General features: G+C 35.7%; 1 protein-coding gene across 50 annotated transcripts in view; it reads right to left on the bottom strand.

Moving 5' to 3' along the window:
• The window catches only part of Clasp2 (cytoplasmic linker associated protein 2), a 223,748-nt gene that overhangs the window by 96,242 nt on the left and 109,942 nt on the right, over positions 1–17,564 (bottom strand). For all 50 annotated transcript variants that reach the window (XM_063260375.1, XM_063260377.1, XM_063260379.1 and 47 more), the window contains 6 exons: positions 16,649–16,719; positions 13,817–13,876; positions 9,222–9,299; positions 8,173–8,340; positions 6,181–6,236; positions 4,791–4,964 (listed from right to left, as the gene is read on the bottom strand). In XM_063260375.1, the coding sequence (XP_063116445.1) occupies positions 4,791–4,964; positions 6,181–6,236; positions 8,173–8,340; positions 9,222–9,299; positions 13,817–13,876; positions 16,649–16,719 (607 nt within the window). The remainder of the gene's footprint in view (positions 1–4,790; positions 4,965–6,180; positions 6,237–8,172; positions 8,341–9,221; positions 9,300–13,816; positions 13,877–16,648; positions 16,720–17,564) is intronic.

Here is a 17,564-nt window from a genome sequence, read left to right as displayed (position 1 = left end):
ACGTAATGCTGGCTCTGAATTCTCACACAGAGAATCATAACCTTTACTACATTCTTAACACTCACCCTCCACAAAAATCTTACTTGAATCTACCACCTCTTTCATTTCCTTTCCTTCTACATTAGTGAAGTAGGTGGTCCTTCCACATGTAAGATCACCTCTCTAGTTCTGCTCTGTACATCCCATTCCTCATCCCTTCAACTGGAATGTTACCTGGACACTATCTTCTCTTCTCCTTCTTTATTTCTCTACTCACTTAACACTTAAGTATTGAAACAGTCGGCTCCATCAATTGTTTAGAAAGTTCCTGAATTTGACCTATGATATTTCCTAAGTGTTCTTCATTTTCTTGACCATGCAACAAAAAATTTTATGTAGATTTTCTTCCCAACTTCAATGAACTGAACTTTGATTTCTATCCATGATTCCAACAAAACTATCCATTTTCTTTTCCATTCAATTAACTTCATAAACCCTGTTGTTGAGATTCAAAACTACACATACATATAGGCATCAAGGTTTCCTTGACGTAAATTGCTGACTAGCTCATATCACACTGTACTTCCTCTTTAGAAAGTTCAAGGCTGAATTTAAAAACACTCATGGATAACTCTGCAGCCAAAGGATGCAGTACTTTAGGGGAAATGAGAAGAAATCAGAAGCAGCTGCTTTAAGCAACACACAGTTCAACACTGACAGATCTCTCCTCAGTGCTAAGCTCCTATACAGTAACTATCCTCTAAAACGCTTTCAGTTTAAGGCTTTTTTTTCTTTTCTGAAAACTTTTTTTTTTTTTAATCCATTTTTCTTTTTCTTCACTGGTTTTTGGAGGCTGGAGTTTCTTTTTCCTTTTTTTCTTCTTAAATTTCTACTTATTATTTTGTTCTGTCTCGCTTCTTTTCTTCTTTTTCTTATTTGCTCTTTTCTGCTACTTTTACCTAATTCTAATCATTTTTTTTTACTCCTTACCAAGATTTTTTATATCATTTTTCTCTTCTCATTTTCCCTTATTTTTCAAATTTTACATTTTCTGTTTTCCCATTCTCCATCTTTGCTAGTATTACTTTTAAACTAAATCCTTAGACTTTGGTTTATTCTATGCTATTACTGTTAAATTCTTTTCTATCGCTCAAAGTGTTATAGTTAGTGCATACGATATGTCAATAGTTGGCTTATCTTTGTATCTATATTATAATTACAGATCTCTTTTCTATTGCCAAAATCAGTACAGTGGTAGCTAATATCAGTTTTTACACTGTAAATAGTTTGTCTTTGATTCTATTATTGTGGTTCTTTTTACTGATATTGCAATTGATATTAATTGATTTTTCTTATATGACAATTTCTTGTTTATGTGTCATCAACAATACTGGTGTTCATTTCTGGAGAACTGGGTGCTGAGCCAATTATCCTGTATCCTCCTTTCCCTAAATTAACAAAGGTGCTCAGATCTTAGAACAGAAGAAAAGGTCAATAGTTAGTTAGGCCTAGAGTACATCACTGAAAGACAAACATTCCATACTAGTAACAAATTCTTGCAACTATAATCAACTCACAACTCTCAGCATTAAAAAAAAGAAATATAAGAAAACAAGGCAAAAACTGCCTCCAAAATTTCTGAACTTCCCTAAAGGTAATTCATGGGACATTCATGGGGAATAAATCAAAACCCAAACAGCTGAATTTTACATATGATAAAAGAGGAGCCAAAAAACCAGATCAGTAAGTTACTCGGTGAGCTCAAAGATGACACAACTAAACAGGTAAAGACCTTAATAAGAAAACAATTGGGGAGCTTACAGAATACACTGACAAAAAGATAGCTGAGCTAAAACAATACAAAACTCAAATGATCACCTTAGTAAACAATTAAAGAGTCCATGAAAAGGTAACAAACAGAAATCCAGGATATAAACATTTATATTGAAAGTATGGGCAGATAAACTGCTCACATCTGATGCTGATTCACTGGGGTGGCCCCTTCCTCCTGAAGATTTGCAGGCTGTATGCTGAGGAAACTGTCAACTGAACAGAGAGCAGCTGGGGGCACCATGAGCCGCAGGGAGGGGCTACAAGTGTTGCAGGAGTACCAGACAGCCAGGGCCCAGCTGACTAGACCCAAAGCATTGAGGCATTGCAAAACACAAGGCTGCAACAAGAAAGCAGCTGCCTTTGTGTTGCGAGCAGATGGTAAACACTCTCTCCCAAAAGTTTGGGCCATAACGACCTGTGGAGCACTGGAAGCACTGGTGAGACACGTAGAGGATTCAATCCTGGAGTCAAGGAGGCAGTAACCTGGGCACACCATGCAGAATGTCACAAGCTGTGGTGGATGGAAGAGCTGTGCTATCTCTTTTGGGGGTTGCTTGTTTCTTTGGTATCAGATCAAACAAACCACTGCCAGCCAAGGTTACAAACATTTATATCCTTATTTCTTTTTGAGTGTTACAGTATTAATTCTTATATTTAGGTCTTTAATCCATATTGAGTGTGTGAGGCAGAAGTCCAACTTAATTCTTCTGCATCCTACTGTTCCATTACCATTTGCTGAAAAGACAAATTTTTCACTACTGAATGATCTTGGCACTTTTACTGAAAATCAACTCACCATGAATGTTTGGGTTTTTTCTACACTCTTTATTCCACTGGTCTCTACCAGCACCTTACAGACTTCATTACTATAGCTCTGAAGTAACTTTTGAAATTTGAAAGCTTGTGTGTTCCAGTTTTGTTGTTGTTTCAAAGATTATTTCAGTTATTCTAGACCCCTTTCTAAATGAATGTTAGGATCTGCTTGTTAATGTCTATAAAAAAGGAGCTGGATATGGACTGTACTGATTGTGTATATCAATTTGCCATCTTTATAGTATTAACTTTTTAAATCTATAAGCCTAAAATGTCATTTCAATTACTTAGGTCTTCTTTAATTTTTTTAACAGTGTTAAAAGATACAGCTTTTAGTGCAAATATCTTAAATATCTTTTGTTTTATTCCTAAATATAGTGGTATAAATGCTTTATCTGCTTCATTTTGTATTCTTCACTGAATGTTTAGAAAATCTTGAACTGATCTTGTATTTGACAACTTTATGGAGTTAGTTAATTAACTCTAATTTTATTTTGGTGGATTCCTTAGGATTTTAGACGATAAATTCTGTAAATTTTAGAAAATACAGAATTTTAATTTTTTTGCACAAGATTTTTTGCACTGAGCTAATTATATTTCTTCTTTTCCAATATGCCAATCTTCTATTCCTTTTTTTTTGCCTAACTGCAATTGCAAAAACTTTCATGATAATGTTGAATAAAAAAGGTGAAAGTAAAAAAATTTTTTTAAAGTGAAAATGAACATCTTTATCTTGTTCTTGATGTACTTTTTTCAGTGTCAAGTGTGATGTGAGCTGTAAATTTTTTACTCTTCCTTAGACTGAGAAAGTTCCTTTCTGTTCTTAGTTGGTTATTTTTATGACAAAAGGGTCTTAGGTTCCGAGAAATGCTTTTTCTGCTGCTACTAGGATGGTCAGGTATTTTTCCTTTAATTTATTAATATGGACCACTTGGTCGACTGATTTTCAAATATTAAAATAACATAGCATTCCTGGTAATGTGATGTTTCTGAATAAAAAATGTTTTATGAAAATCAAAAGTGCTAATCAACCCACTGTCAACATCTTTGTATATACCCCTGTCCTTTATGTATATTACACAAAATGATGAACTTAACCACACATGGTTTGTTAATCTGTATCATTCTACCTTTGTTGAAACATGACTTTTTTTTTTAGACTGGGCCTCACTATGTAGGTCAGGCTAGCCTCAAGTTTGAGGCAATCCTTCTGCCTTAGTTTACAGGTTACAGGTGTGTACCATCATGCCTGGCTGAAAAAATGACTTTTTAATGTCTGCATAGTATAAGGATATACTCAATTCTAAGTATAAGAATTAATTCAATCATTTCCATTTTGGAACATATAAAGGTTGGCTCTAATAACATCTTTATATTGCTACTGTTTTTATCTCTTGATGTACTTACCTAAACAATGGATTATTAAATCAAAAATTCTGAACACTTCTAAATGCTGCAAGGGTATTACTAAACTGCAATTGTGTTCCAATGACCTGCCTGCTTAGTATTCTACCAGGACTACCAAAGAAGGAGGTGAGAGTGAAGCATGAAACAGAGATAAGCACTATGGTTAACCAAGCTCAAACTTTCACATCAATGACAATAAAACATAAAAAACCAAGCTCTAAATAGTTTTTAGTATATAGTTCAACTCTGATTACACACAAAAGCACTTTAGAGTTCTCCTAGAGCCCCAATAGTTTTAAATTCTTATTAAGGAAACAATTAGTAGAAAGAAAATAGAAAGGCCAATACCCTTCCCAAACTCCCTTAGTGACCAGTGGATGATGTGGCAAAAGTGCAGAGTAACAGAAGTTCTATGGGCAATCAAGGAGTGAAAAACTGTTTCACTGATCAAGTTAGTGAGGAAGAGGACCGAGGAGAAAGTAGAAATAAGGAAGTTTATATAGCTCAGAACCCAAGACAGAATCGTATTTTAACACATGAAATTATTCTTAATTAGCAAGCATGAAGTAGAAATGATTTAAGGCATATTACATTATCTTCACTGAGACCAAGGAAAGAACATTACAATTTTCCCAGAATTAGCTTTCTTTTTTTTTTTTTTTAAGAATAGAATATATTTATTGAGAGAAAGAAAGCTTTTGTCTGAGAGACAGACAGACAGGGTCCTGAGTGGGTTGCCCCAGAGTTTGCTTTCTTACCAAGTGATGCATAGGAACCTGGATTCAGGGCCCCCGCACCTAGGCGCCCACTTCGCGCAGACTGTCCAGCAACGTGATGTGCCTTGGCACCAGCAGCAGCATTCACATCAATGTCACTTCGCGAGCGCTGCAGGCTTCCTGGAAGCGAACTGGCTTTGCAGCTGCCTGCCGATACTATGGAAAGATGAGACAAAAACATCCTGTAGGATGTAGTCACTGCAAACAGCATCAAAGTTACATAAGCAAGATACCATCAAGAGTGAATAATCCATGGTAACATATTATTAACAAGGAAGCAAGGTTCAAGAGGACAGTAACAAGTTACTTTTAAGTCAGAATGCCTTAGTTTCAATCCCCACACAGCTAAATTTTGAGGACAATTTGTTTTCTCATTCTCTTCCTTCCCTTACTCTCTTCCTCTTTTTTTCTCGCTCTTTTTTTCATTTTGAGAGAGTCATGCTATGTAGTTCAGGCTGGCCTCAGACTCACAGGGATCCTTCTTCCCTTAACCTCCTGGGTGCTGGGATTACAGGCATGCACCACCATGCCCAGCACTATCTGCAATTTTGAGTATCTCTGTTTTATTTTCCTCTCCCACTGGAAGAAATTACTCATTTTGACTGTAAAATTCATAAAATCGTTTGGCAGAGGAAGTGATGTTCCTGAGTGATTTATGGAAATGAAGCACTCTATGAAAAATACATGGCAGCAGCGTTTTCTCTTTACTGTCTGGAAAAGGCACAATTAACTAGTCTTGGTGTAGGACTACTAAAGAAATTAATGGAGGTTCTGCCACTCTTAGGCAAAGTACATTAAGTCATTAAATTTCTGAAATCTATTTTTTCAGTTTTAAAAAGGTGTTTTACAGGGGCTGGGGATTTAGCTCAGTGGCATAAGCGTCTTCCTTGCAAGTGTGCGGTCGTGAGTTCGATCCCTGGTACCGATAAAAACGAAAAAGACAAAAAAAAAAGGTGTTTTACAAACTGAGTCATGATCCATTAATAATGTAAGTAGTGGAGTAGTTCATGACCAATATGTTCAAGGAATGAGACAGAACATGAAATAAAGAGTGCATCATATGTATGAGAACTGCTTCATGGAACTTCAAGTATAGTGTATATATGTGTATTTGTATTGTAAATGTCTGGCACTGGGTTATGACAATGATTTTCTCACTGTGCACCGTATCTATGTACCTTTTTTTTTTCCTTTGAGAGAGCGTTTCACTATGCGGTTCAGCCTAGCCTCAAACTGATAACAATTTTTCTGCCTCAGCCTCTGACTGGTGGGCTTACAGGCATGTGCCACACCACCCAGTCATATCAATATAGTTTAAAGGCTACTAGTTAGAGATAAGTAAGTTATAACTTTTACTTAAAAAGGCACTTACCTCTTCCAGCCACAGCCGATGGATTTGCTGTAGACCATTTGGAAGAAAAAGGGCGACTGCAAGGTAAAGAAAACAGTGCTTTTATTTAGAAGACTTAATTTATCAATAGCAGTTTTCTGAACAGCTGAAAAACTTCTAATTTTCTCTTTTAAACATCACTTTAGAACAGCTGCTTTCAAGTATATATCAAATACTAGTGGTGTGTCAATTAGCTTTAAAGCAAGAAATAAAATAACTGTCAATGAATAAAGATGGTGAACTCGAGGGTAAGACTGGGTTGTTTTCATTCACATGCCTTCCTCTCCACTGAGAGGAACTAAATTAGCACAGTAAACCACTCATGTCTTTAGATATTTTGCTAAGAAAAAAGGTGGTATTATTACCAGGCAACTCAGCAAAACCAAAGCCTCTCTCACCTAAGTCATAATAGTTGTGGCCACTAGCAAATTCATGCAGTTATCATGTAATTATCACACTCCCCAGATCCAGTATTACTGTTATTGTGTCAGGCAGCAAAAACAAGGTTAAAAACTACTGCTGAGGGTAATTCTATGATTAGAGAATGTTAGCAAAACATCTCTTACCATCTCAAAGAGCCCACTATGTACTTTAATTTATAAAAACTATTTATTTTTAATTACAACACTACTCTGCAGCCCATAGATAAATATCCAGAAAGGATATGTTTAAAATGTCATGGAAAGAGAAGAGCAAAACTCCCAGAGATTAATTAGTGTCGGGCTATAGAAAGATATTAAGTTACATTATTATCAATAGCAAATTTCACAGTGGTTATTAAAGCCCTACATTATATTATTTTTATAACTATTGTCAGACTAATAGGCAGACTAGGCAGACTAATTCAATGTTCACACTGTTTAGAGCAGTTTATGTTTAAGTAAGTTATACTAGAGCGGAATATCTTCTTTGCAATTCAAAGTATAGTCTATTGACAAACAGCACTGACATCACCCTGGAGTCTACAAAAAGTGAATATTCAGGTCCTACCCCAAAACTACTGATTCAGATTCTGAATTTTAACATGATCTTCAGGTGATTCACATGATCCTTAAAGTGTGAACATAGTAAATAAAGACAAAACAAAAGCAAAAGTGAAAAAAGCAATATAAGACTCATCTGAGATGAGTAATTTATTATGAATTTAAAATACAACTATTGGTAGAAGTTCAAATAGAAATTTAAACAGAAGTTTAAATAGATCAACATTACTATTGTAATTTTTCTGAAATCCTAAGATATTATCTGCTTTTATTTTTAAAACTTGTAAGAAACTAAACTTTAACATCCACATAGCCATGTGTGTAACCCTATTTACTTTGCACCCTAGGTGCCTCACCTTAATCCCAGTTTCGCATTGTGTTGCAAGGCAACCAAGAATCTTGGGGGGGGTGTGTGTGTGTGTGTGTGTGTGTGTGTGTGTGTGTGTGTGTGTCCCAAAGAGGAAAAAAACCTGCAGGCTGGTAAATGGACATTTTGTGAGTTGCTCCTCCCTAGTGGCCCTACTTTATGAAGGTACACAGAGGGCACTGTTAGGAAGCAGAAAAGGCATGAAAAATTTTAGCAATCTCACAGATCTGGGGCAACAGAGAACAGGATTATTGCCAAAACAATAAGGATTTTAAGTAGAAAATGATGTCATAGTGAGAGGAGAGCTACAGAGAAGTGAGATACTAAATCATTTTGCCCTCTTGATAAGCCATACAAAGGACAGGAAGAAAAGAGCAGCAGTGCTTCCAAGACTCTACAGCCATGAACATAAAGAAACAATACATGAATCATTAAACTCTATCCAAAGAGAAATAGTTAAGCTAGTGTGTAATCTAACTCCTGAGATAACAAACCAAAGAAAGTAATGTGAATCACCAATTTTTTGAAGGCTTTAGGGTGAAATCAAGCAGAGTCAACCATCCAATTTAAACTTTGGGGGACTTGAGAAGAATACATCAGAGATTATCACTAGTATGACCTTACTTGAGACTTTCTTGTGAGCTAGACGAGGATCTGTCTGATTGTGGAAGAGATGCTACACTGCCAGAACTCTTTAAATAAGTTTGAAGACTTTTCTGATAAGGTGGCTCAAGGGAATTATATAATGTTTCAGCTTCCCCAGGGAAGTGATTTCTAAGACCCATATACGTCCTGTAAAAGAAAAACAAAGAAAGAAAAGTACATAAAGTAATAGCTTTTTTACATGAAACTTTACCAGTAAAATATGCATATTTAAGAAGGATGAAGATGAACTCACAGGTTTTTAATACATTCATTATGCTTTCTAAATTACACAAGTTCCAGTGGGAAAAACAAAGGTCTTTGATACTGGGAATCAAACCTGAGGCCTTCACACTGAACTATGCTCCAACTTCCTTGCTTCCCGCCTGCCTGCCTGCCTGCCTGCCTGCCTTCCTTCCTTCCTTCCTTCCTTCCTTCCTTCCTTCCTTCCTTCCTTCCTTCATGACAAGGTTTCATTAAGTTGCCAAGATAGACTCATACTTGCAGTCTTCCTGCTGCTTCCTCCCAAGTGTGAGGATTGCAGGTGTGGCTATCACATCTAGCTGACTGCAGACTTTTAAAAAAAGTAGATCTCAGTTAAAAACCTGGCTGTACCACTTATAGTTCATGAGGCCTGAGGAAACCCACAAATCTTCAGACTTTCGCCATCTATGGAAATAAAGAACCTTTACAAAATTTCTTTAAGGATTAAAAAATAATGTATACCAAGTGCCTCATTCCGTATCAGATACACAATACATATTCAATAAATGATAGCTGCTTTTGTTTAAAATAAAAGTAAAAAGATTATGATGGAATAAGAATACTGATGACTACACAAATGACAATTTGAAGCACAGTGTTAAATGGCTAATACAAACATAATGGACAAAATTAATGTTAATTTTACTGAAGAGCTAATCAAGTATACTACATGGGACATCTCTGATGTTTTCATTTTCTCAATACAGTATCTTTCAAAAACTGATTAACGGATGTTTAACTGTCACAAAAATACATAACAGACTTACTTTCTTGCCTCTACTCTGGCCTCAGCATCAGCATCATGAATTCCCTTCTTAATAGTTTCAACCAAGACAGCTGCATGCCTATAAAATAAATACTTAGATTTATGTATAAATTTGTGTATTTTACCACAAATGATACTATGTCCACAACTATCACAAAGGGGTAAAAATATTACGATGATAAATCTATGATTGTAAGATTTTCTAATAATCTGACCTTCAATATTTTAATGAATCAGAGAGGCTTTTTTTAATTTAAAGAGAAAAAACAGAAAAAAGGGTAGTAATAATATAGAATTTCAGAAAAATAAACAGTAAGAAATCACTAGTTGATAAGTTACATATTGTCATCTTAGAAATAGTTGGTCAAGTTACAAAATTAAAGCGTACAAAGTGATATTCAAATAATGACACTACAAAGTTTTTGCTCGATCCAACAAAAACTTAGTAATATGTTGATCAGTCCTACACACTTATTTTTTATATTAAAGAGGGTAAGATTAAACATGTCAAAACAGAACAAAACAGTTCATAAGGAAACAATTTGAAGAAACACAGATTTCAAAGCAAGTCCACTGGAGATCTTCACTGTCTATCGTATTGTCTCTAAGTTTTCTTCCAAATATTTGACCCCATCTTCACACACATTGAATATGCACTGAACATTATAGAACTAATCAAATCATTACAGGATGATGAAGGCATTTTAGGTCTTCAAGACCTGATTTTGGGGAAGTCAATGACTACCATAATGTCTCTTATTCTCTTTGAAGTAGCTGTCTTTATCTTTACGTATGCTGGAATTGAACATAAGAGACTAGACTAATGTGACTCTGAACAATGAATAATAGTATTGCTAGATTTTATATTGTAATGCTACAGAATTAGCATTAAGTTTGTTAGTGTCTCTTCTTCAGAGTATCTGTTCGTTACATCATGTATTATATAACCTGTTCCCGTAAACTGTTTAGAAATTCTTTCCATGTGTGAATCTCTACAGGTATATCTATCCTTTCTGTATTTTAGGGAAAAAAAAGATCAAAACAAGACAATAAAACAAATTCCTAGAAAAACATGAAATGAAAAAGACATATAAGACCACAATATTAGGTAAGCTACAGGAATTACTATGCTTTCTCTTGTTATTTTCAATAGAATTGTCCACATCATCAGGCATTATATAGTTAAGCATAGCATTACATAGCTATTTTTATAAAAACACAACTTTAAAGATATTGTAGGAGTTGAAAGCAGTTAATAATCAAACCGGAATGGATATCTTTTACATCTTGTCATCTTCAGAGTAGTTGCCTCTACTCCTAGACTTGACACTATCAAGCATACCAAATTCAAATAAAATCAGTCAAGGCAAAATAGTGGTTTAACAAACCAGCTTCAAATAAGATCAGTCATAGTAAGACTATGTAAGTTATACAGGGTTTCAGTTTAAGTTAATAGGAAATTAAGGATAGTTACCGTGGTATAACCTGTTATTTTTGGGTTAGCTGTCAATGCCCTCAAATCTCATGAGTAGACAGACCAGAACAAAATATAATCAAACTAACCAGAGCGATAAGTCTACTGTGGCTTTTAAATTCTCAAACACTTTTAGCAATGTCCCCTGCCTTCCTTTTTTAGGCAATTCCTCATCTTTCCCCTTCTCAGGATGCTTAGTATATTTTGGGTCCCACTAGCTCCTTTAGTTTTTAGACTAGGGGGTCAACCTGTTATCTGAGTGTTGGTGAACCTTTTTACCCCTGAGCTTAATCTTGAGCTGTACTCCTTTACATACTAAAGCCACAAAGGTTTTCCTTCCTTCCAGCTGTGTAGTTCTACACTGCACAAAAGTGTCACAACTTTCCAACCTATCTGTGGCTGCTGAATGAGTTGTCCCTATTTCTCTTTGGTTTCTTGTCACATATAACACTGTTTTCTCATCTTTTTATCTCAGTTTATTAACCCTCTTTCAGGTTGAGTGTATTTTCTATTCAGAGCATCTCAATGGATCCTGCCTCCTAATCTACTCTGGCTGTTTCTTTTTTGTTAGTGTATCAAGGCTATCTATATTAAAGATTATAGCTTAGTGTCTCTGCTATTCTGTTCTGCTATAATTTGTCCACCTTACTCCTTCATTCCACTGTCTGCCCCGTTCATTGAGGCTCTCTGATACTATTGCTGGAATCCTGGTATTTTTTCCTCTCTCTGGAATGTCCTTCCAGTATTTTTTGTAGGGTTGGGCTGGTGGCCATGAACTCCCACAGTTCCTTCTTGTCTTGGACGTATCTTGTTTCTCCATTAATTTTGAGAGTTTTTCTGGGTACGTCAGTCTTGGTTGGAAGTTATTTTCTTTCAGGGCTTGGACTATTTTCCCCCAGGCTCTACTTGATTTGAGAGTTTGTGTTGATAAGTCTGTCTTTATTTTGATGATTTGTCCTTTGTAGGTGATCTGCTTCTTTTCTCTGGCAGCTTTTAATATTCTGTTCTTGTGAATTTCTGGAATCTTGATTATTGTACATCTGTGTGTAGATCTGTTTTGGTTGTAGGTGGCTGGAGTTCTGTATGCCTCATTTATGTAGATATCATTTCTTTTTCCTATACATGAGAAGTTTTCCTTAGTTATATAACTTTCAAAAGGCTAACTTTAGTTTCTGTCAAGGCATTTTGCTAGCTTTCAATGGAGTTTCTAGGTTCCTGGTAATCTCTTTGGATCTGTTTCATGTATTCTAGATTTTGTTTATATTCTTCATCACAGGTTTCTCTTCCTTTTCTGAGTTCCTCCATTTTTCCATTTGTGTTCTCTTGGGAGGGGCTTATCATTTTTTTAATTAATCTTTTTATATCTTGCTTCACTTGTACAGTTTTAAATTCATCTATGAGGTCACAAAGGTATTTCTTTATGTCCGATGATGCTGTGTCTAATACTGCATGATTACTGCACTGGTTCTCTTCTGTAATTACCTCCCCTGGGCTTATTTTCCCAGGGTCAGGGGCTGGAGGTTTTTTAAAATTTCTATTTCTTGTCATGTTTCTGGTTTCTTTCAGACAGGAGTGTCCTGGGGGTCTCTGGCCCTCTCCTTATTGCTTAGGGTCTTTCCGAAGCATGCTGACTGGGGTTTTGCTGCCCTCCCCAACTTTCTGTTTTCTGAGGTACACGCAGGGACGGTAGAGGCTAGCCTCGAGCCTCTGAGTCAGTCGACCTGAAATTTCCTTCAGGGACTTAGGTTTTATCTTGTGGACGTCATAGAGTCGTGACCTTTTTGTCCCTGGCTATTGGCTCCCAACCAGAGGCGTAGCTCAGCCCCAGCAGATTCCACCAGTCCTCTCACAGCCAGGGAAGGCCGAGTGATGCTGCTGTGGTGCTGGGCTCTCCAAGATGTCCTCCAGCCAGCGACAGCAGCCGCGGGACCCAATCCCCAGCACTCACCGAGAATCAATGCAGTTTTTCCTCTTGGCTCCACTCCATGCTGTGCTGCATCCTCCCACCAAGGGCTCGGGACTCAACAATTCCCGTTATAGGCGGCCATGGCTTCAGCTCGACCTTGAATCGCCTGACTGCACAACACTCTCAGTACAGCATGAACCAGTCTCAGTGAGTGCGCAGGGCTCCAGCCCTCCACTCGTGTTTTTCCTTCTTCAGCAGAGGTAGATTCTAGCTTTATGTAGTTTTTCCATGTCTTGATCAGCATCCTGCCTCTTCAGAAAACCGCGCAGTGCCCGGCTTTGGTACCCAGGTGCATGGTCCTCTCTGTGGCCTCCTCTGGGGTGCGGGGGTCCCAGGACCCAATTTTTATTACTTACCGAGAGCCAATAAAGCTCTCCAAGGGAGAAATTTTTTCTGTGTAGTTCCTTACTAACCTACCACTGTAGAAAATAATTTGCTAAGAGTATGATATGATATAAATCTAACAATCAATGCCAAAAAGAAGTGAAGACTTGGAATTATTTCATGTCTAAAGAAAAAAAATCTATTTTTTCAAAATGAGCTGTGAAAAAATTTAATGATTACCATGAAAACATGAAATCAACATACTCAATGTAAATGGTTATCTCTGACGCTTCAAACTTCAGAATAACAAGACAGATAGCCAGTGATGATGATCTACTTCTGCACATTTTTCCTTCCTTCATCTCAGAGTACATTAGACAATGCCCAGCACATTACTTGACCTATGACTCCTGACAACTGGTACACAGAAACTTTCCAAAATATATCTTTTTAAAAAATGTATCCGCTAATAGGAAGTTCCTTCTGTCTTAAATCATTCACTATATGACTAACTGCAGTTCTGAAACTTATTCCAAATGAAATTATTAGAGATACATTTTAAAATTTTTGTACAATTTTATTTGGAATATTTATATAAGGCATTTTATTTAATGGACCTTCAGCCAGTATAGAAAGAAGAAAATCATACAAATCACAGCTGCAAATGTAGTACGAACACAATACCATAGCTTTGACAAACAACGAGTACAAGTAATATTGAACTCAAAATGAGAAAAGCCAAAACCAATACCATCAGCTCCTAAAAAATCAGTGACAATGGGGAGAGGAAAAAAAAAAAAGAGAAAGAGGAAGAAAAAAGAGGTATATGTACCTTTCCAAAGAATGAGTCTGCCATTCTTGTAACAACAAATCTAAAAATTCAAATGAACGTCTGAAAAATAAAACAATTATAACTAAATATATTTAGAAACATATTAACACTCTCTTCATACTGGGCTTGCTGAAAGCATAAGGCCCATTTTAGATATCTGAACAACAGAATACCTTATTTTAAGGATCCAATTTTCCTGTTAAATAGTTCAAAGACTTAAGAATTCTTCACAATTTTACCTTTAAAATTTAACAAATTTCATTATTGTAAAAATTATTACATTTCTACTATGCACTAGATATTGAAGATACATGATGACCAACAAAGACATGACAATTAAAAACTTAAATGACTTTAAATCAAGTTTACATACATTTTCTCTGAAGCTCTCTAGGTATCAACTTTAAATGTTTCATTCTCAAGCTCTTCTTCCTTGGGAGATAGTATAGCTCTTTTTCTTCCTTCTTTTACTAACACTTTTTCTGTATCTAACCTTGAACAACGTTCATCTGGTTGGTGCCAGTCTTGGCCTACTGCTCCTTAATATTCTTTTCATTTGGGCAACATTATCTTCACCCAATTCCAACTACCAGACAGAATTGTCATATCTTTCAGATAATTCTCATATCTAGTCCAATTAGCATTAGTACAGGTTCTTTGCCTCAGCTGTTTTGAAGATCTGATCAGTTTATGGATAACTACACAAAAGTAATAATTTCATATCAAATATGACATACAAAAAAAATACATTCTACCTTCTCAAATCCATTCTTTTTTTGGGACATAATACTGAGCATTCAACCTAGGGAACTGTGCATATTAGGTGAGTGATCTACCTCTGAGCTATATCCTTAGCCCTTTTTAACTTTTTTGAGACAGAGTTTTATTAAGTTGCCCAGACTAGCCTCCAACTTGCAGTCCTCTCTCGGTCTCCCAAGTACCTGGCAATACAGGAATATGCCATCAAATCTGGCTTCAAATCCATTCTTTTAGCTCACATTAGGAATTATAAAAACAGGAAGATTAAATTAACTTGCTCAAAGTAATAGAACTGGAGCTTAAATCTTGATATCTGAACCTAGAGTTGTCTTCTGAAACCTTTGACATCATCTCCCTAATCTATATCCACTTATCAAATATCATTCCCACATATAAATTGTATCTTGAATTCATTAAATGAAATCTACTTCAATTAATAATCATCAGCACAGATAAAGTTCAAACTATGCCATTCTCTAACATGAATTATAAAAGCTCCAGTTTAAATCAACGCTTCTCATTTTCTTTTTTAATCACTGTTCATAGCTGGAATAAAAACTAGGCTAAATAATAACCTATCATGAAAAGTCTTTAATTTTGGTCAACACTCTTACAACCTAAGTAGCAATGTCAAAATTACTCTACATGACAGTCAATGCCCTCCACAATACAACTTCAATTTATCCCAACCCCCACATCCTACATAGTCTCTTTCCCCACTGAAACCTATTGATCACATGTTCTGGCCTCACTTACCTAGTGCAGCATACACAATAACTTTACATCTCTGCTTAGACTGTATCCTACTTATTTCACCTACAGTTAACAGATTACTCCCCATTTCAAGGCAATTCCAGGATACGTTTCTTCATCCTCTTTTCTATTTCTCCAACTACCATTTTTACAATATTAGATCAGTATACCTTTCCTATATAGAGCCAAACAATAAATATTTTAGGCTTTATAAACCAGGCAGGCTCTGCCATATTTTCCCTTTTTTATTTTTTTTAGACAGAGTCTATGTAGCTTAGACTGGCCTTGAACTTGCAGCAATCCTTCTGCTCCAGCTTCCCAAGTGCTGGGATTACTGGCATGCACCACCACACCCAGCTCTCCACCTCTTTTTTAAAAACCACCCTTTCATGTACAAAAAAATTCTTAGCTTATAGGTTTCTCAGAAGTAAATTGTCAGCCAGATATAACCTGCATTATTAGCTAATTCTTGACATGAGACGAGTGACTGAGTAACTGTTGCTAAACTATGAACCACTTAAAAGAAATACAATGAGTCTCACTCAGCTTTTATGTATCATTCAAAATACTTAAAAATACCTTTATCAAAACTTTTTTTTTTTTTTTTTTTTGTCTTTTTTTCGTTTTTACCGGTACCGGGGATCGAACACACGACTGCCTGCTTGCAAGCTCACTTATGCGGCTGAGCTAAATCCCTAGCCCCTATCAAAACATTTAAATGGCCTGACTTTCCTCTAGATATTTATCAAAACATTCAAAGGGCCTGCTTTTCTTATAGATATTTACCAAAATACTAAAGGGCTCTGCCTACAATATTAAAAATTGTAAAAATTGAATCACAAAGAAAGAGACTGACAGACTTGACTTGGCTACTTACTCTGCTTCAAATACTAGGTGAAGTTTCACTAATATGTATCTCACTTATTTCTTGCATTCTATAGGATTGATATCACTAGCCTATTTTATATATATATATATATATATATATATATATATATATACCCAATTAAAATACTGTTCAAGGTGATAGATTCAGTCAGGATAGGTTTAAAATTCTAGGTAGGTTTAAAACTCTAGCCTAGTTCTGACTAGACTCTGAAAAACAAGGCACTCACCAGCTATAATAAGCTAAAACTTAACATAAAACTGAGAAGTATGAGCAGTCAAAAGAATTGTCTCATCTCTTACATGAAAAGAAAACTTTTATTATATTTTAATGGAAAGCAATTTTAAGAAATTAATGATAACTTTTATACTGAAGTAAGATTTAAACATTATTCAATGGTAAAGTTATACTAAACATTTTTTTCTAAAACTTACCTTCTCACAGGAACTGATTTGGATGTGCAATTGCTTGTTATTAAAGGGATAAGTCTGGGTACATGGGTATGCTGTAAAAGATGTTTCAAAAAACGATGAAAAATATTGTGAACTTCATGTATTTCTCTCTTCTGTTTGCTTTATATTCAAATATTTAATTATGTTCCAATAGGACAAAAACCATAAATCAAATTTTGAGAGAAATAAAGAAAGTATAGATCAGGCAATTTCTAAAGGGCATCTGTGGATGCAGTAATATACAGCAATGACAAATTAATTGTAGAACTAGAAAGGACTATTAGGCCAGTATAGTTTAAGAGGGCCTGGGAATGAATCGACTGACCCTGTTCTCTGAAGTACCATGGCTACTACTGATAGAAAATAATTGCATGCCATTTGAGCACATAATCAGAGAAATCTATTTTCCTTACTATTGGAACATATTCTGAAATGGCAATTTATAGCAGAACTTCATTCTAACTAAGCCACACCTCCCTAGAATTCAAGCAGAAGTCCAACAGACATGATCTTCTGACTGATTAGTAATACTTATGCTCTTCTTTAGTGAAGCAAACAGTAAGAAGTTCATAATCCGTATAGAATAAAATAGCAACCTAAATATATATATATATAATACCTTAATCTATTTTTCTTTTGAGCTAATGGTACAGGTGGGTCACTGAAGGAGAAGTTCTGAGATAAAAGTTTAGTACACAAAATATTTATTAAGAACTACCTTTGGCATCACTACCTATGGAAAAGAGAAGAAAACAAGTGAACAAAGAATATGATGAACTGTGATACGAACACTATCTTTGTCTAAAGCCATAAGGGAGTTGTGGAGCTAAAAGAGTCCTTTACAGTAGTCTTAAATTGGTCCAAGATGGTCAGACCCTTATACTTCCACATTCATCAG

This window comes from Cavia porcellus, unplaced genomic scaffold (assembly GCF_034190915.1).
Source record: "Cavia porcellus strain 051 isolate PalLab524CR breed Dunkin Hartley unplaced genomic scaffold, mCavPor4.1 scaffold_13, whole genome shotgun sequence".
In the NCBI taxonomy this organism is placed as follows: domain Eukaryota; kingdom Metazoa; phylum Chordata; class Mammalia; order Rodentia; family Caviidae; genus Cavia; species Cavia porcellus.
The sequence above is the reverse complement of the archived record's forward strand: the minus strand, read 5'-3'. Positions and strand labels throughout refer to the sequence as shown.